The 20511-nt window shown below is 38.6% G+C and overlaps 1 protein-coding gene across 3 annotated transcripts in view; it reads left to right on the forward strand.

The window, feature by feature from the left end:
• Atad2 (ATPase family AAA domain containing 2) overlaps window positions 1-20511 on the forward strand; it is a 47214-nt gene that overhangs the window by 736 nt on the left and 25967 nt on the right. The window contains exons 1-13 of one of the 3 annotated variants that reach the window (XM_048358782.1): window positions 38-171; window positions 4139-4287; window positions 7394-7440; window positions 8866-9028; window positions 9254-9356; window positions 9591-9678; window positions 11334-11492; window positions 12378-12495; window positions 16439-16546; window positions 17844-17952; window positions 18398-18513; window positions 18942-19116; window positions 20038-20126. In XM_048358782.1, the coding sequence (XP_048214739.1) occupies window positions 4244-4287; window positions 7394-7440; window positions 8866-9028; window positions 9254-9356; window positions 9591-9678; window positions 11334-11492; window positions 12378-12495; window positions 16439-16546; window positions 17844-17952; window positions 18398-18513; window positions 18942-19116; window positions 20038-20126 (1319 nt within the window). In that variant the 5' untranslated portion in view covers window positions 38-171; window positions 4139-4243. Of the gene's footprint in view, window positions 1-37; window positions 172-4138; window positions 4288-7393; window positions 7441-8865; window positions 9029-9253; window positions 9357-9590; window positions 9679-11333; window positions 11493-12377; window positions 12496-16438; window positions 16547-17843; window positions 17953-18397; window positions 18514-18941; window positions 19117-20037; window positions 20127-20511 lie in introns of those variants that run through there. The other 2 variants (XM_048358780.1, XM_048358781.1) reach the window with 2 other exon arrangements.

The following is a 20511-nucleotide window of genomic DNA, read 5'->3' on the forward strand; positions in this document are numbered from 1 at the left end:
TTACACGATCCCAAAGGGGCTCCGTCATGGGAGCGCAGCGCCTGTTACCAACCAGGTTGCATAATGTGTCAGGAAGAGGCTCAGCGTTTCCTGAACCCTCCCTTCTTTGAGGCTTCGTAGTAGGCCTTTGAGAAGGCTTCCTGACGGTATCTCTGAAACAGACTCCAAAAGGTAACCAGTACGTGGTAGATCTAAAATTGGCACGTCCATCAGTCGCCCCCACGTCTCGATTTTTCTGTTAACTACTTTACACTACAGTGTACACTGTCTATAGGGGAAGTTTGCAGAGGTGTGGAGTCCTCCGGAAAGAAATGCTTCGATCAGATCTCGCCTACGGGTGGGATTTTCCATACACAGAACTAACGGCTGAGGGAGAAAGACTACCATCTACCTACTACTCACAGCCTCACTGCTGAAAGGCTTAGATGTTGGTTGGGCACAGCGTTCAGAAATTGTTGGAGAGGCTGGGCACGAGTGGAAGTTGAATAAGAGGCTAAGGGGAGGCATCTTGGTGACAGAGCATAGACAGGTTCAGATTCTTGTATTAAGGTCTTGTATAAAGATCTCCATCCAGGGCTGGGGATATGGCCTAGTGGCAAGAGTGCTTGTCTTGTATACATGAAGCCCAGGGTTCTATTCCCCAGCACCACATATATAGAAAATGGCCAGAAGTGACGCTGTGGCTCAAGTGGTAGAGTGCTAGCCTTGAGCAAAAAGAGGTCAGGGACAGTTGTGCTCAGGCCCTGAGTCCACACCCCAGGATTGTCAAAAAATAAAATAAAAAGATCTCCATCCAAAGTTAGTTTCTCTTAGATACCCTGTGTTGGTTTATATTCTTCCTTCATGGAAAATGAGTTAAACTATAATCTTTTGGATCATTGAAATGTGGCTATGAATTAAAATGATAGCTAATTTTCTCACTTTTTGTCAATCAGATGACAGTGATCTGGGGAAAGCTATAAGCCTTTCTCAGGTTACTTGATCTCTTAACCTGTGTTCAGAAAAATCAAATTCAATAGTTTATTGGATACTGTTTTCAGGATGATGCTAGATCATATATGTTCATAATGATATATTGTGGGGCTGGGAATATGGACTAGTGGCAAGAGTGCTTCTCTCATATATATGAAGCCCAGGGTTCGATTCCTCAGTACCACATGTACAGAAAACGGCCAGAAGTAGCACTGTGGCTCAAGTGGCAGAGTGCTAGCCTTGATCAAAAAGAAGCCAAGGACAGTGCTTAGGCCCTGAGTTCAAGACCCAGGACTGGCAAAACAATAACAAAGACATTTAGATAATGATATATTGTGTAATGAACATAACCATAATTTAATATATCTTGGGTTCAAAAATGTTCTATCAGTAGTTTTTGAGAGTTTATTGATACTTGTTGCCATTTCTATAGTGAGAACTCTCAAGAAACATTTTTCTCTATTCACTGTTGAGGAGAGCCTTTTGGGGTTTTTTTTGTTTGTTTTTCTTTATTTTATTTATTTATTTATTGCCAGTCCCAGTGCTTGGCTTCAGGGCCTGACTGTCCCTGGCTTCTTTTTGCTCAAGGCTAGCACTCTGCCACTTGAGCCACAGCGCCACTTCTGGCCTTTTCTGTATATGTGTTGCTGAGGAATTGAACCTAGGGCTTCATGTATAGGAGGCAAGCACTCTTGCCTCTAGGCCATATTCCCAGGCCCCTTTTGGGTTTTTTATTTTGCTGCTTAGTCCTTATTTAGGGAGGATGTACTTCAGCCACTCAATGCAAATCAATAATTCTTTCATGCCACTTAAAAGAGTAGTAACTTCTAGGTTTCTAAGGAATCTTTTCTCAATTTTATAGTCTTCCCTTTCTTCTTTCCTATGGAAAATCTTTGTTATCCCCTGGAATATTTACTTTCTGATTATAGCAAAGTAGACATGACATACATTTGCTGTTCTAAGTACAATTCTGTAGCATTAAGTAAATTAGCATTGTTCTGTAATGATCACTGCTGTCAATTTCTAAAACTTGTAATCTTCTAAAACATTGAACAGTGTGACTCCCTGTTATTCTTTCCCCCAGACCTTGGCAAGTACTATTGTACTTCTTTCCTCTGCATTTGGTTATTCAGTAATCTCTTTTAGGAGCAATCTTGTGATGTTTATATTTTTATGACTTAATCCAGTATCTCCAAAGTCCAATGATGTTGCAGCATGTGTTTTTGTTTTGTTTTGTTTTTGCCAGTCTTGGGGCTTGAACTCAGGGCCTGGGCACTGTCCTTGGCTTTTTTTTGCTCAAGGCTAGCACTCTACCACTTGAGCCACAGCGCCACTTCCAGCTTTTTCTATATATGTGGTGCTGAGGAATTGAACCCAGGGCTTCATGTATACGAGGTGAGCACTTTACCACTAGACCATATTCCCAGCCCATATATATATTTTGTATGTTTTATTAGTCTGCACCAGGTTTGTGAGATTCTGGCTATTGGGAATATTATTGTGCTGTGAACTTAGCTGCTTTCTCTTCTTTGGATTTATATATATATATATATATATATATCTACAAGTGATATCATAATAGGCTGGGTCATTATAGTAAATCCCTTTTATTTTATTGAGTGATCACAATATTGTGTATGTGCGCACACGTACGCCTATGCCTGTGCTTGTGTTTCTGTCCTGGGTACTGTGTCTGGGCGCTGTCCTTGAGCCTTTTTGCTCAAAAGTAGTGCTCTACCACTTGAGCCACACCTCCATGTCCAACTTCTTGGTGCTTAATTGGAGCCTCCTACTTTTCTACATGGTCTGGCTTTGAACAATGATCCTCAAATCTCAGCTAGGTCTTCACCTTTTCACTAGTGAAATGACTTGACATATTGCTTAGTCATTTAGTTTCCTAATACCTTACATCCATATTTTTCTCTAGCTTTTGTTGTTGTACTGGGTGAGATTTGAACTTGGGCCTTGTACTTCCTCCACAGACACACTACTGTTTTAGCTATGTCCCAACCTTCTTTGTTTTTGTGAAGATTTTTAATGCCCTGATGCATTCCCGAGTTTGAATGGGGGAAATGAAAAAGAATGTGCAAGTTGAGAATCTGAGAAATATATTCCCTTAAAATACAGAATACTGGTAGGAGATACAGGTATTTGTTTAAAAAAATTATATATCTTGCTCAGGGTGCTGGTGGTTCACCCCTGTAACCCTAGCTACTCAGGAGGATCCCAGCTCAAGGAGAGACTCTTACCTCCAATTAAAGCTGGAACTGGGGGCATGACTCAAGTGCTTTGAGTTCCAACCTTGAAAAGGCCAAGCAAAGCTGGGCACGGGCCTGTAATCCTAGCTACTCAGGAGGCTGAGATATGAGGATCACAGTTCAAAGCCTATGAGACCTTTTTTTTTTTGCCAGTCCTGGGCCTTGGACTCAGGGCCTGAGCACTGTCCCTGGCTTCTTTTTTGCTCAAGGCTAGCACTCTGCCACTTGAGCCACAGCGCCACTTCTGGCCATTTTCTGTATATGTGGTGCTGGGGAATTGAACCCAGGGCTTCATGTATACAAGGCAAGCGCTCTTGCCACTAGGCCATATTCCCAGCCCCCGTCTGTGAGCGTCTTATTTCCAGTTAGCCACCAGAAAACCAGAAGTGACACTGTGGCTCGAAGTGTTAGAGCGCTAGCCCTGAGCTGAAGAGCACTGAGTTCAAGCCCCATGACAGACCAAAAAAAAAAGAAAAAGGCAAGCAAGAAGAGAGGTTCTGGTACATGGATAAAAGAGGTGAAATCGTTTAATATTTTATGGAATGCCCAGCTAAATTTTAGACAAATCCTCTTGGTATAAGTAACCTTATTTTTCTTGTGAACTAATCAGTTATTTTGCCCCAAACAAAGTGAAGCAGATTGAGTAAAAGCCAGTCTGATTATGGGATAGTGGGATATCAGGGATTAAAAATGTCATTCTATACTACTTATTACAGCTATTTCATAGACATTACTAGCATTTGTGTATCATGACATATTTTGGATATCAACTGTTTCTTGGGGAAATGCAAGATGATCTGTACTAAAAAATTATTATTAACTCAAAATTGGAAAACTTATAGGGAGTTATGGGGGGGGATTAGCTGAAGAAAAACTTAGATATCTGTCTTTCTTAATTTTTCTTGAAGGATGGGTCTTCAGTTAAGGAAGTTGAAACCTACCACCAGACACGTTCTTTAAGGTCTTTGAGAAAAAATGCACAGACTTCTTCAGACTCTGGTTTTGATAAAAATATGGAAATAACGGACAAGTATACCCATGGCAGGCATTTTACAAGGTAATGCTAACTCAGAATTAAGAGTTTATATTTAATTTTTGTGTTTAATTTTTAATGTATTTTTCACTGATTATCAAGATTTCAGTGTTGTAAAATTTTAACTTATTTGAAATAAAATTGCCATTTCAATAAATGTTACTAAATTGAATTACATACACAATCATGTTTATTTGTAGTACATATGAGTAGAGCTGAAAAGGTTGAAGCAGTATCAGTTCTTCAAAAGGAAAGTTTTGAGGTCTGCAACTTGTTTGTACTAATGTGGTTCTACTTCATTGTCTATTCAAAGCATTTGTTCAAAATAGTAGTTGTATTTCAGATTGCTATCACATTCTTTGTTAATTCTGAGTCATTTGTGAATTTCTTTGTATTTATTGGGCTTGTAAAGCAGTTTTCACAAAGGGAATAGAATGTGCTCTTAATTAGCCTAATGGAACTAGATACTTTGTACACATTTAAATTGCTTTTCTCCAGAACTCTGACAGGTGGCCTAAGTCCCATCTTGATGCGGTAGGAATCAATATTAGCTGGTTAAGTAATTTGCTCACCTTCATGGAACTGGAGTTTGGTTAACCCTCATTTTGGCCCATTAACATGAATGGTGCCCTAATTAGAATAAAATTTGGTGAAGTACTTGTTTTTTTGTTTTTTTTGGCCAGTCTTGGGCCTTGGACTCAGGGCCTGAGCACTGTCCCTGGCTTCTTCCCGCTCAAGGCTAGCACTCTGCCACTTGAGCCACAGCGCCGCTTCTGGCTGTTTTCTGTATATGTGGTGCTGGGGAATCGAACCTAGGGCCTCGTGTATCCGAGGCAGGCACTCTTGCCACTAGGCTATATCCCCAGCCCCGAAGTACTTGTTTTTACATTGTCTTCTCTTTAGTGAATTATAGGTAATGACTTAGAAAACAAGAATCCTACAACTCTTACATAGAATTTGGTTCTTAGTAGTTGCTGGTCATTCGTACCTATAATCCTAGCTACTTGAGAGACTGAGATTTGAGAGTCAAGGCTTGTAGCCAGCCCAGACAGATTTGAGAGACTTATCTCTAATTAACCATAGAAAAGCTGGGAATAGAAATGTGTCTCAAGCTTGCTAGCCTTGAGCAAAAAGGCCAAGTGAAGAGTGCAAAGCCCTAGTATAGGCACCCCGAAAAACCCACAAGGTTTTTGTTTATTTTATGTGGTTTTTTTAAATGGGTCATGAGGCTTGACCTAGGCCTGTGGGCTGTCCCTGAGCTCTTTTTTGCTCAAGGCTAGTACTTTGAGCCACTTTGAGAGGTTACTTAGTGAAGTCTTACAGGGACTTTTCTGCCTGGGCTGACTTTGAACCACACTCCTCAGATCTCAGCCTTCTGGATCGTCAGAATTAGAGGCGTGAGCCATCAGCTCTAGGCCTGGTTCTTATTTTTGTAAGGTATATTTTCTAGATAAAGTGAAGTTATGTTCATTACATTTCTGAGTTCTGGGTTAGTTTTTTTTCTCCCCCTGCTATCTAATTAGCCTTATGTTTTTTTGTGTGTGTACATATGGATTATTTTTATCTATTTTTTGGTGCTGGCACTACAGCTTTAATTTGTGGCTTCATACTCCTTGCTCAGCTTTTTTTTTTTTTTTTTGGCCAGTCCTGGGCCTTGGACTCAGGGCCTGAACACTGTCCCTGGCTTCTTCTTGCTCAAGGCTAGCACTCTGCCTCTTGAGCCACAGCGCCGCTTCTGGCCGTTTTCTGTATATGTGGTGCTGGGGAATCGAACCTAGGGCCTCCCGAGGCAGGCACTCTTGCCACTAGGCTATATCCCCAGCCCCTCAGCTTTCTTCTTCTATCATCTCCCTATAATAGCTGCCATTCTGCCACTTGAGCTGGTTAATGGGAGATGATTTAATTGGAAATAATTTGTCTACCTGGAATGGCCTCAAACTGGGATCTGATCTCAGCTTATATGTATATATTTTTTTATTAGAGGGATTTCATTGTGACATTTCCAAACACAGAGAGTATTCTGATCAACCTCACTCCCTTTATTCTATTCTGTTTCACCCCCATTAAAACAGTTTCAGTAAGTTTATTCTATTTTCATACATGCATGTAAACTATCTGGACCATATTTGTGGGATCAGATCTCCGCTTTTCCAAGCTTTTTTTTTTTCTTTACTTTTTTTTATTACTATTATAAAGGTGATGTACAGAGAGGTTACAGTTACAGAAGTCACGTAATTAGTATACTTCTTTTTGGACAATGCCCTTTCTTTGCTCTCTTCCAGTTTTTCCCTCCCATTCCTACCCACAAATTCTATAGTTCATTTCCAAGTTTTTTTATTAGAGGATTTTCATTGTGAGATTTCCTTACACAGAAACAACGTATCCTGATCTACCTAACTCCTTTTATTCTCCATTTCACTCCCCCTTAAAACAGTTCAGATAAATTTCTTTATTCTATTTTCATACATGCAAGTAAACTACCTGGACCATATTTGTGTTCTTTATTGGTGCTCCAGCCTGTTTTTGTGTTCTTTATTGGTGCTCCAGCCTGTTCCCACTTTGAGCCTATTTTGCTTTCCTGTCACCTTTTTTTTTTTTTTTTTTTGGCCAGTCCTGGGGCTTGAACTCAGGGCCTGAGCACTGTCCCTGGCTTCATTTTGATCAAGGCTAGCACTCTGCCACTTGAGACACAGTGCCACTTCTGGCTTTTTCTATATATGTTGTGCTGAGGAATTGAACCCAGGGCTTCATGTATAGGAGGCAAGTACTCTACCACAAGACCATATTCCTAGCCCCTACTTGTTTCTTTGTAAAGTGTGAATTAATTGTACCAAGAGATTTCACTATGGTGGTTTGCATGCACATATGGCTCTGGTAAATACTACTTAAACTTAGGCCCTCAACCACTCACTTGGCTTAATTGCTCATGGATGACACTGTACCACTTGAGCCACACCTTCAGACCAGCTTTTTGCTGGTTATCTAATCAGATATGGAGTCTCAGAATTTTTTCTACCTGTTTTGACTTTAAACCGGGATCCTCTAGGACTGTCGTGAGTATCTAGGATTACAAGCATGAGCTACCAGTGCCTGGCAATTTCAGTTACTTTAAATTATTTTCTTCATATAGGCAGTTGGCCAGACAGCAAGCTGGTAAGAAAAAAAAAGGCAAAGAAGGTAAGTAATATTAATAGCCCATAAGGTTGTTGTTGTTCTTTGTTTGGGTTTTTTTTTTTTTGGTGATTTTCAGAGTATAAAAATACCCAATTTTTAATTACATTACTATTGTTTATGGATTTGAAGTGCATATGTTAACCTACCTATTCATATTTAAAATGTATGTTTTGTTAGGTTTTGAAATGTGTATACATGAAGCTTTCATCACAGTGTGATAGTGAAAATGACTATTACCCAAACATTTCTTTGCTTGTCCCCTCCCGTCTCATCCCTTCCCTTTCTTTCCTCTCTCCTCTATTCTTCCTTCCTCTCCTTCCTTTCTTTCTGTCCTTCCTTTTTTTTTTTTGCTTTGCTACTACCTAAGCCAGATTTCTACTTGAGGCTTTTTGCTGGTTAATTGGAGATAAGAGCATCACAGACTTTTCTGCCTGAACTGGCTTCACACTTCTATCAGATCTCAGTCTCCTGAGTACCTAGGATTTTAGTCATGAGCCACTAATGCCTGGCCCAATCCCTCATGGCTTTTTTTTTTTTGCCGGTCCTGGGCCTTGAACTCTTGTTATGGGCACTGACTCTGAGCCTCTTTGTGCTCAAGGCTAGCACTCTACCACTTGAGCCCTAGCAACACTCCCTTTTCTGGGTAGTTTATTGGAGATAAGAATCTCAAGGACTTTGCTGCACAGGCTGGCTTCAAACCTCAATTCTCATGTGTCAGCCTCCTGAGTAGCTAGGGTTATAGGTGTGAGCCACCAGGGCCCAGCTCCTCGTGACTTTTTTTGTTTTCTCCAAAGCTGAGGACCAAACTCAGGGCCTTGCACTTGGCAGGCCTGTGCTCTTTCTCTGAGCTAAATCCCCAAGCCCTCCTCATGGCTTTTAAAGATTCCCTGTACCCCACAAGAAATTACCAATATGCTTTCTCTCACTATATGATAGTTTGCATTTTCTATAGTTTTATGCAGTGTAGAATCATAAACTATGTTATGGATATGTCACAGTATGCTTACCCCTTTATTATCTTTTTTTTCTTTTTTGAGGTCTTACTGTATAGCACAGATTGGCCTGTAATTGGCTCAAAGTCCTCCTTTCTCAGCCTCCTTAATGCTAGAATTGCTTTATATACCACAAACTCATGGCATTATTCCTTTTTTTTTTTAAATGGGTTTGAATTGTGTCTAGTTTGGGGTACCCCAGAATATTTTTATCATTTGGGTTACATGTATTTGTATTGCATATCTTGCTTAGCAGTGAAAAGTAGTAGGAGGTCATATCTTAGATGTATGTTGTAACTATATCTTCTCATGCTTTAAAGAAAGATAATTTTGAGGTACTATATAATGTTACTTGAAAATGGTAGCTATTCGATTGTTCATTTTCAAGTTGTTTTGTATTATTTCAAGTCTTTATTTTTCTGTGTATATTGTAAAGACAAAGTGATTGCAGTTACTCAGTCAATGAGAACTAGAGACATTGTTCAAACTACAGAGTGTTTGCATGAGAATGGAGATGTTGAAGTTCGACGCAGTTGTAGGATTCGAAGTCGTTACAGTTCTGTGAACCAGTCTGTGCTGTTTGACAAACTTATAACAAAGTAAGTAAAATTTCCTTAGATCAATCAAAATGATTTGTTTGAAACAGATTTTTTTACTGTTTTGTTGGTGGACCATCCTGTAGAGTGTCAAACATTGAATTGGTATAAAGTATAAAAGAGAATGGTTATTACAGACATTTGTAATAATCGCATCTTAATATTTAAATTATTGGAAAGAAAATTGTACACATTGTTTCTTAATGGAGTATTCTTATATTTTTAAAGCACTGCTGAAGCTGTACTTCAAAAAATGGATGACATGAAGAAGATGCGAAGACAGCGAATGAAAGGACTTGAAGAGTTGAAGGTGTTTAGTCAAGCAGAAGAAGTAAATATATTCTTTGAATAGGCGATAATAATTTGCTTGTTTCCCATAGAATATAGTCCATTTGTGGTTAAATTACTCATAACTTTATCAGCATTTGTTTGATTAGTGACTAATTTTGGCTAGAATTATGAGTTTGTTGCTATACTTCCATTTTAAGAAAGATTGAATGTTATTAATGAATTTTTAAATTAATATATTGTGAATATTAATGGATTTTTATGTAAATATTTGTAGGCCAATCTTAATGTGTATACAAGAGGAAAACAGAAAGGTATTCAACGAGCTGACGAGGAAACAACTGATAACCAGGAAGGCAGTGTAGGTTAGTCTTTTTTCTTTCTCGTTTTGTTTTCTGCATTTTAAGTGCTTTTTATTTAGTAGGACATAGCCTTCTTATTCAGAAGCTATGACACTTTTAGCAGTTTGTTATAACATGACTGGCCATGATTTAAAAGAAATGAAGACAGAGGAAAGTTGGGTAATGTATTTTGTTTGAGAAAGTCACTGTATTCAGCAACTCAAAAGCAAATAACATTGGCTAACCTGCATATATCTATTGTATATCTATCTACACATATGATAGAAAATATTTTGTGCATTTCAGTTGAAATGGGACTGAAGTTTTGTTCTCCCATTTAAGACTTACTAGCATAAGTCTATTTTTTCTTGAGAACCACTTTTTAAAATATACTTAAAAATGATGTTTTGCCATTATCATAAGTAGCTAAAATCAGGAAGTCTATATGGAATGTTAAATTAGGTTGTTTGTACATTGTTTTGGTTGTGGGGCTTGAACTCAGGGCCTCGGTGCACTCTACCACTTTGAGCCATACTCTAGTTCCAGTTTTCTGGTGGTTAATTGGAGATAAGTGTCTCATGAACTTTCCTGCCTGGGTTGGTTTCGAACTGTGATCCTCAGATCTTAGCCTCCTGACTAACTGGGATTACAGGTGTGAGCCAATGGCACCCAGCTCAAACAAGTTTTTAAAAGGCAATAGCTAAATGAGATCTTAAGACATGTCCTTATATTAACTAATTTGGAAGCATCAGTGTAGTTACCTATACTGAGATTCCGACAGCATTGTAAACCTTAATTCCTGCTTACTAATAATAGCCTGTAAATGTCTTTCTCTTTTTTCCTTCCTCTAGTTTTTAATTCTGTAATTTTACTTCAGTTTTAAAAAATCTTCACGTAGGGCTGGGAATGTGGCTTAGTGGTAGAGTGCTTGCCTAGCATGCATAAAGCCCTGAGTCCAATTCCTCAGTACCAAATACAAAGAAAATGCCAGAAGTGGCGCTGTGGCTCAAGAGGTAGAGTGCTAGCGTTGAGCAGAAAGCAGCCACGTACAGTGCTCAGGCCCTGAGTCCCAAGCCCCAGGACTAACAAAAATAAACATAAACTTCACTTGATGTTTCAGAAGAACAAGTTCTTTATATGACTCGTTTAAGTAGTAGATAAATTGAAAAGGGAGTTATTCTTTGTGTCTTGTGTTAAAAATTATTTTGTTTGGTATCCTTTTGAAGTGTTTAATTTTGACAGTGCTGGAGTTTAAACTCAAGGCGTTGTGCTTGCTAGAGAGACTAATGCTGAGCTGTGTCTCAATACCTTTATTTTTGAGTTAGGATCTTGTGTCCTGCTACATGCCTGGAGCATTATCCAACTTTCCTAGGCTTTGCACCTAGCTAAGATGACATATGCACGTCACTGCAGTTCGCTGTCAATTGAGAAAAGAGCCCTTTCCACTTTAACTGCCTCAAACCAGGCTCGATCCAATCTCAGCCTCCCACAGAGCTGCAGGATGGCAATCTTGTGCCACCTACCTAGTTGAGCTATGGATTCACAAGTTTCATGAGCTAACTTTTCTGGTCAAGCTGGCTCCCTAATTCAATCTTCCTAATCTCAGCCTCCCAAGTATCTAGGATTACAGGCGTGACCCACTAGAAGTGCCTGACTAGAAGGGTTTCTTAATTTTTCAGAATCATCTGAAGAGGGTGAAGACCAAGAAGATGAAGATGGTGAAGATGATGAAGAGGATGAAGAGGATGATGAAGAAGATGGAGAAGAGGAAGATAATCAGAAACGATATTATCTTAGACAGAGAAAAACAACTGTGTACTACCAGTCTCCATTGGAAAGTAAGTACTTTAGGTATTTTTTGTTGGTGAATTTTTGCATATTTTTATCTTTATTGTCCCTCTTTGTTTTGTTTTTAGTATTTTTTTTTTTGTTTTCATTTTGCTAAGTATTTGTATTGTTGTCTTAAATGGTCCTAAATTTGCAGGAAGTTATTTCTTTCAGAGAACTAGCCTTGAACTAAATAAATATTGACCTATTTTGAAGTATATTTTAGATTTACAGCTTTCTTGAATTTTTTTTTGGTAGTACTTGGGTTTGATCACAGGGCTTATGATTGCTAGACTTCAGTGCCACTTGAACCATACTCCAGTTTCTTTTATGTTGTGCTTTTAGTTACTTTTCAGGTAGGGTGTTGGCTTTTTGCCCAGGGCCACTGTCAGTGATATCCTTCCACTTACAGCCTGCATATCTGAATTTACAGTTAAGTACCACCATACTGTGCTGATTGATATGAGTCTTGCTAACTTTTTTGCCTCGATTAACCTCAAACCTCAGCCCCCTTGTGTAGCTATAGTTACAAGTATGAGCCACTATACGTAATGTCTTCTTGAGTGCTTTTGTCAATTTGTATAAAGATAGGACTGCTTTTGATTTGCTAACATTATACTTTGACTTATGAGCTTTATCATGCAGGGCTGATAATCACCTATTTATATATATATATAATCACAGTGATTGTTTATGGACAGTGTGTATTGGTCATTTGGTGTCTGTTCTGTGAATATTTTCAACTCTGATGACAAATGTTATAAGACATAAACAGTAAATTATACTATAGTAGTAGCTAATAATTTTGTGGAAAGCAGCACCTTTATAAGTATTTAGACAAAGAGCAGTCGTTATATACATATTTTCCTATGTTATGTGTGTTTTTATTATTTTAGAACCTCGTCACCAGAAAAAGCCCAACATATTTTATAGTGGCTCTGCGTCTCCTGCAAGACCAAGATACCGATTGTCTTCTTCAGGACCAAGAAGTCCTTATTGTAAACGAAAGAACAGGTTTGGTTCTGAAATGGTGATTGATTTATGATAACATAGTTATGGCTAACTTAGATTAAGATTCTAGAGTCTTTGGATTGAGTATGTTAGGTTAGAATTCTAGAATTTTGTATTGGATCTCTTCACTTTATCTTGTTAGTATTCTAATCACTTTTTTTCTCTTTAATTTTCGCTTTCACTAATAAGGAAGTGTTAGTGACTAGTAAAATAGATTTTCCCCCCATTTTTTCCAACTTGAATAAGATAGTTGAAAGCATTTTACGTAAATTGTTTTTTTTTTTTGGTTTTTTTTGGCCAGTCCTGGGCCTTGGACTCAGGGTTAGCACTGTCCCTGGCTTCTTCCTGCTCAAGGCTAGCACTCTGCCACTTGAGCCACAGCGCCGCTTCTGGCCGTTTTCTGTATATGTGGTGCTGGGGAATCGAACCTAGGGCCTCGGGTATACCGAGGCAGGCACTCTTGCCACTAGGCTATATCCCCAGCCCGTAAATTGTTTTATTTTAAACATTTTGACATAGGGTATCGGTTGTCTTTTTTTTACATGCTACCACAGACATTTTTCTACCATATCAAGCGTTTTAAGTTATTTAGGTTGTAGACTTATCATGACTGAACATCTTTTCTGGATCCATAGTATAATTTTCTTCTCTCATTTTAGGAAACATTTGTGCTTGGGAATTCTTCGGTGTCCATAAGTTTCCATATTTGGTTCCTGTGTCTAGACTTCCTGTGAAAAATAGCTCATGCAGAGTAGTTGTTCCTTGGTGCAGGAGTTTTTGCCCCTCCAGTTATTAAATGATTGAGTACTTCCAGCTGATGAGCCAATGAATGTAAAAATGAGGAAGGCATATTTTTGCCCTCAATCTCACACTACTAGAGGGAGGATTCTGGCATTAAATGTATTTAAGCATTGTTTAAGAGATTTAAGCTGTCCTGGGTCACATTTGAATTATTGATCTTTTTGACCTGTATAAACTTATTTTTTTGTTTGGTAACAGCTTTGTTGAGCTTTGCATGCTATACTTACGAGTATCATGACTGAGAGAAGTATGCCATTTATTCAATTTATTTATTTGTTTTTGGTCACTCGTGGGTCTTGAGCTCTAGGACTGGGTGCTGTCCCTTCAGCTCAAGGCTAGCACTCTACCACTTGAGTCACAGTGCCTCTTTCCTATCCAGGCTGGCTGTGAACTGTGATCCTCAGCCTCCTGAGTAGCTGGGATTCCAAGTGTGAGCCACTGGTGCCTAGCTAAGGGCTCCATATTTTTGTTACATCTGACAAAGGAAAGGAAACTGGCTAGAAGACATAAAGGTCATTAAAAAAAAACCCAACAAGGTCATAACAACTGTAAGGCTTATCTGATGTTGACATTTGGAACCTTTAGAAATAATATTACAAAATACTGTCCAGTACCTACTCCCACTGATTTTTACTGTTCTTATTCTAAAAATTTCTTTGGGCCAGGCACCAGGAAACTACTCAGGAAAAACCACTAGTGGTGGCTCAAGTGGTAGAATACTAGCCTTGAGCAGAGAGAGAGAGGCTCAGGGACTGAACCCAGGCCAGGCCATAAGTTCAAGCCCCAGGACTAGCAAAAAGAAAAAAAGTATTTGGGAGAATATTATGTTTCTTCTGTCTAGCTTCTGTTGATCCAGCAGCACAAACCCTAAAATCCATTTGCACTCTCTAACGTTCAAGTCTAAAAATTTGTTTCAGAACAACTCCAGGTTGCCAGAGTGCTTTTGCAGCTCGGTAGTGTCAAATCCCTTATGCTGTCAGGCAGCAGTGTACATGGACAATTGTCTACTATCAGGTTTTGTCTTGTTCAACCTAAACACCACTCAGCCATCAAAGTTGTACTCCTATATAAACAAGAATCTATTTCTTCCTCATTAATTCAGAAGAGTTTTCAATACTTTATATTCTAGTGAAGTATTCAAGGACAGAGCTGGCGGATCCTGGCTTTGGGGCTCTGGGAGGGGTGCAGGCATAGCTTCCCCTCCTTCTGTGGCCTCAGTGAACTCATGAACAGATGGCTCTGTGGCCTGAAGATGCATCTCAGTTTTAGATGTACCACTTGAGAAATATCTGTCCCTTTTTACTTCCAGCATCTCCAACTTTCACACCCTTTCGCCACTGATTCTGATTCACAGTAGATGTAGTTCAGTGCTAGAACACTTAGCTAGCAGGCACAAAACTCTGGGTTTAATATGTAGCACCAGGGAAAGGATGGCTGTTTAACCCAAATAATTGTTTTGTCCGTACTAAGATTTAAACCCAGGGATTACACTTGCCAAGCAAGCATTTTATCATTTGAGCCATACCTCCATCTCTGAATGCTTTAGAGCTACAGTATACGTATTAAATAAGTTAGTCTTCAAACTAATATTATAGATAATTTTAGTTACAGGCTGTCATAGTTGCTTAAGCTTGTACTGTACATTGTCAAATACGTTAGTTTTGTAGTAAAACAGTAATAATCATAGTCAACGGGATAGACAAAGGTCATAAATTACCTTGTATCAGTTTCGGGTATGGTTTTTTTCCCCCCTGCTAAATAAGGAAGTAATAGACTGACTTACAGAATTTTTTAGAAAAGAGATTCTGGACACACATCATGCAGATAATAGATTGTGAACTTTTTTGTTTTAGAAATACCTACTTAAACATGATTTTGCTCTGGCACAAAATTTCTAGACTCCAAGGCAATAGAATAATTAAGTCTTTCCAACCAGATGGCTGTATTTTTTTTTCTATGTCAACTCTCCTTAAAGCTGTCTGTGTGTGTGTGTGTGAGAGAGAGAGAGAGAGAGAGATTGTAGTACTTGTTCTTTTTTTCTTTTTTTTTTTTTAATCAGTCATGGGGCTTGAATTCTGGCCTGGGGGCTGGTCCTTGAGCTCTTCAGCTCAAGGCTAGCTCTCTACCACTTGAGCCACAGTACCACTTCTGGTTTTCTGGTGGTTAGTTGGAGATCAGAATTTCCTGCCCAGGCTGGTTTTGAACCATGATCCTCAGATCTCAGCCTCTTGAGTAGCTAGGATTACAGATGTGAGCCACCAGCACCCAGTTTGGTGTTTTATTTTCTGTCACTGAGTAGCTTAAGAATTTGTTCATGCGTTTGGTAACTCATCCACATATAGTGTGAAGTGACGGAGTTGTAAATTTACAGTTGAGGACATAAAAGATCATCTTATTCTTTGCAATTTGGCTGCACTGGGGATTGAACCCAGAGGCTCTTCATAGATACTAGGCAAGTGTTTTACCACCTCACAGGCTACCAGCATTTTTAAACCTTCCTAATACACAAAAACAAACTTATTTTCTTTTAAAATTAACATTTCAAAGTGGATGATTTCCTCCTTAATGTGAAATTATATATAGCATAATGGGAAAAAAATACTGTTTCAAGTTGCAGCCCTGAAGATCCTAATACTTCCCTTTCTTTTTGAGAATAAGTGGTTACATCAAAACTAAGAAGTCACTGTGTGATCTCTTTCTCTCCCTCCCTCCCTTCTTCTCTCTCTCTCTCTCTCTCTTTTTTTTTTTTTGCCAGTCCTGGTGCTTGAACTCAGGGCCTGAACACTGCCCCTGGCTTCTTTTTGCTCAAGGCTAGCACTTGAGCCACAGTGCCACTTCTGGCTTTTTCCATGTATGTGGTACTGAGAAATCGAACCTAAGGCTTCATGTATAAGAGGCAAGCAATTTACCAGTAGGCCAAGTTCCCAGCCCTGAACTCTCTCTTAATGGCATTTTATAGTCAGCTCTGCTTACCATCCTGCCTTTCAGTCCCTTCCTCTTAGTTGGCTATATCTTTTATTATCTTCAAAAGATTCATCCAACAAAGCAAATATACTAAATTTTGTGATGAGCCTTTTTGGATGGTTTTGTGTTATCTCTTTTTTTTTTTTCAATGGCCTCATCATTATTTCAATTTCCCTTTTAGGCGAAGGCATGCCATTCACAGTAGTGACTCCACTTCATCTTCCTCTTCTGAAGATGAGCAACAGTTTGAGAGACGAAGAAAGAAGAGCTGCAATAGAGCTATCAATAGGTAACTACCACATTGGTGACTTTTTAAAACTACCAGTGTTTTTTGTTGTTTTTTGCAAGGGGTTGAGGAAGGAGATGGTGAGCAAATAGAAAGCAGCCTTAATTTTTTCACTTATGAAATGAACAAGCCATATATTACTAGGAAACTAGTGATATATTCTTAATTGAGAAGATATAAACTCTGGTGGATGTACTGTTTTGCTGAGAGACATGATAGTGTGATTTGAGAATTTAATAACTTAATATATGTGAAACACCTTCAGCACACCATCTGACAGATAGTAAATACTCTGTGTGAGTTATGACCATTCTAATGTATATTGGTACTTTCTGAATTACTTTATAATGCTAAGAGTAGAGCTTTGGGTTTAAATACATATGTTTCAAGCCTATGAAGAAAATAAGGAAATTGAAATACATAATCTCAGAATTGTCCCAAAGTTAAATGTTTTTTGGTTTTTTGGGTTTTTTTTAATTAGTAAAACAATGATCTAACATGCAATTTGGGGAGGCAGGAAAGTTAATAGGGTTGGAACTCAGGACCTCACATTTGGTTGGCTCATTTATTCAGCTGACAGTCTAGTACTTGAGCTATCCCTCCAGCCTGGCTTTTTGCTGGTTTTATTTGATTTTTGTTTCCAGTCCTAGGGTGTGGACTCAGGGCCTGAGCACTGTCCCTGGCTTCTTTTTGCTCAAGGCTAGCACTCTACCTCTGGAGCCACAGTATGTGGTGCTGAGGAATCGAACCCAGGGCTTCATGTATATGAGGCGAGCACTTTACCACTAGGCCATATTCCCAGCCCCAGTTTTGAAATAGGGCATTGGACATTTCTCCTTAGACCGGCTTCCAACTATAATCCTCTAGATCTCAGCCTCTTTTTTTTTTAAATTTAATTTATTTATTAATTGAACACACATTTTTTGACAAGTTGTGCAAAAAGGGTACAGTTACATAGTAGGGCAGTGTGTACATTTCTTGTGATATCTTACACCCTGTTTTTCTTTCCCTTCCCTAGGTCAGGTAGACATGTATACAATACACAATGTATACAGATCTCAGCCTCTTGATAGCTACGATGTCAGGCATGACCCACTGGCACCAGCCAGGGTGACATTCTTTTTGCTTAACAAAACTAGATCTGTCCTTTAATTTCCTTTTCTGATAAGTTTTTGTGAATTACAAAAGAGCAGTTTTAGTATTAGTGAAGTGTTATTTCAGACTGGATATCTGTTTGTAAAGTGTTTTTTTTTTTTTTAAATAGATGTCTCCCTCTAAACTGTAAAATATTTTTAAATAGGTGCCTCCCATTAAATTTTCGGAAAGATGAAGTAAGAGGAATTTATAAAGACCGAATGAAAATTGGAGCAAGCCTTGCTGATGTCGATCCAATGCAACTGGATTCTTCTGTGAGTAGTGTTTTTTTCGTTTTACTTTAGCTTTAAAGTTAAAAAGGAGCCAACTATTTCTTACCTGAAACTTTGATCTGTACTTAATTTTTTTGGGGGGGCGGGGCAGTCCTGGGGCTTGGACTCAGGGCCTGAGTGCTGTCCCTGGCTTCTTTTTGCTCAAGGCTAGCACTCTGCCTATTGAGCCACAGCGCCACTTCTGGCTTTTTCTGTTCATGTGGTGCTAAGGAATTGAACGCAGGGCTTCGTGCATGCTGGGCAAACACTGTACCACTAAGCCACATACCCAGCTCTCTACATAAATTAAAAAAACAAAAGATCTTGGGACCACAACTAAAAAAACTGTATCAATTGACTATGTATGAATTAGTATTTTAAAAAATAGGATAGTACTTGAATTTTTACTCTAAAATCTAAAATTGTCAATATTTTCTTCTATTACCAGGTACGATTTGATAGTGTTGGTGGCCTCTCTAGCCATATTGCAGCTCTAAAAGAGATGGTAGTGTTTCCATTACTCTATCCAGAAGTCTTTGAAAAATTCAAAATTCAACCCCCAAGGTAATCCAGCTATCTATTTACTTTTAGCCACAATCTGCGCTATGCTACTATGCTATAGATGTTCTTACACCTTCACTGATTAGCTTTGTATGTGTATGAAAATGTGCTAGTACTAGAGGTAGAAGTTAGTACCTCTGGCTGTCCCTTAGCTTCCTTTTCAGTCTTAGGGCTCGAACTCAGGACCTAGGTGCTATCCCTGAGCCTCTTTGTGTTCAAGGCTAGCTCTTTACCTCTTGAGCCACAGCACCACTTTGGGCTATTTCTGAGTAGTTTATTGCCAATAAGAGTCTCACCGATTTTCCTGCCCAAGGCTGACTTTGAACTGGGATCCTTGCATCTCAAGTCCTCAATAGTTAGGATTACAGGTGTGAGTGGTACCTCACTTGATTTTATACTTTTTAATTGAAATGTGTAACATTCTTTTACAGAGGTTGCCTTTTTTATGGTCCACCTGGAACTGGAAAAACTCTGGTTGCTAGAGCACTTGCCAATGAGTGCAGTCAAGGGGATAAAAGAGTTGCATTTTTTATGAGGAAAGGAGCTGACTGTCTGAGTAAATGGGTAGGGGAATCCGAAAGACAACTACGATTGCTATTTGATCAGGTATGATGTTCTCTAATCTGTGCACATGTAAGTGTAAGGATTAGATACATTTTTCATTTTGTCACTTTTCATTGAAATAAGTTGAAAATTGTACCATTTACATAATCTTTCTAAATTATTGTTCTATTTTATATGTCAAGATAATTCTGGGAAATAATGAACAGCTTGATAGTAAAATGGAAAAAGAATAATGAATCTGAGTTCTTTAGTCTTAGGTCTCATGCATGTCTAGTTGAGAGTAGTTACTTCAAAGCAGTAGTAATGAATTATGTCTCCATTTTGAGACATAATTCTGAATGACTGAATGTAGTTCTGCCCTAGACTGGCTTTCAGTTTCACATGCAGATTGTATTGACAGCATATTGTGAAATAACACATTCTGCTCTGCTGTAACACTCTGTTGAAAATACCTTTAAAGTTGTTTTAGGATCTCTGTGAGGTTCTTATTATTTTGTTTTTATCAGATAGACTGGGGGGAAACCCAAAAGTATGGCATTTTGTTAATAATGGTTTTCCATTCTGATAAAGAGAAACTATCTCTAGTCTCTGTTAAGTCTTTCCTAGATATTTTTGTGTGTGTCCTAGTTACTAGTAGTGAAAAATCTAAAGTATATAACCGGTGGAGTATGGGCTTTGGGAGGGTCCAGTTAAAAATTCAAAGAAAAGTAACTGTTACTATGATTTATTCTAAGTCCTGAAAACATATTTCTTGGAATTTAGGTTTAAGTTTATAAGTTGTAAAAGTTATATATTATGAGTGAGTTCCCAGTGAGTAAATTTGAATGAAAGTAGATTGCAGTGGCATATATATATATTACATTCTGATAAGCAAGTTTGACTGAAATAGATTAAATGCGTTTGAGTTAAATTGACATATTTGGATTTTTATGATAACATGTAACCATTGGACCTGCTTTTTAGGCCTATCAAATGCGCCCGTCAATTATTTTCTTCGATGAAATAGATGGCCTGGCACCAGTACGGTCAAGTAGGCAAGATCAAATTCACAGGTGACATTTGATTATCATTTTAGTACTTGATATGCCATTTTAAATAATCGTGTTACAAATAATAGTTTTCCATTTTATTTTATTTTATTTTTTGCCAGTCCTGGGCTTTGGGCTTCTTTTTGCTCAAGGCTAGCACTCTGTCACTTGAGCCGTAGCACCACTTCTGGCTGTTTTCTATATATGTGGTGCTGAGGATTCGAACCCAGGGCTTCATGTATATGAGGCAAGCACTCTTGCCACTAAGCCATATTCCCAGCCCCCAGTTTTCCCTTTTAGTAATAAAACCCTAAAATAATAATAATACCTGAAAGCAAAAGTGAACCTGTTCTGAGAATTGGGATGTTCCTAAATAGGTTTGTTGGTGGTGGTGGTAGTGGTGGTTTTG

This window comes from Perognathus longimembris, chromosome 12 (genome assembly GCF_023159225.1).
Source record: "Perognathus longimembris pacificus isolate PPM17 chromosome 12, ASM2315922v1, whole genome shotgun sequence".
Lineage (NCBI taxonomy): Eukaryota > Metazoa > Chordata > Mammalia > Rodentia > Heteromyidae > Perognathus > Perognathus longimembris.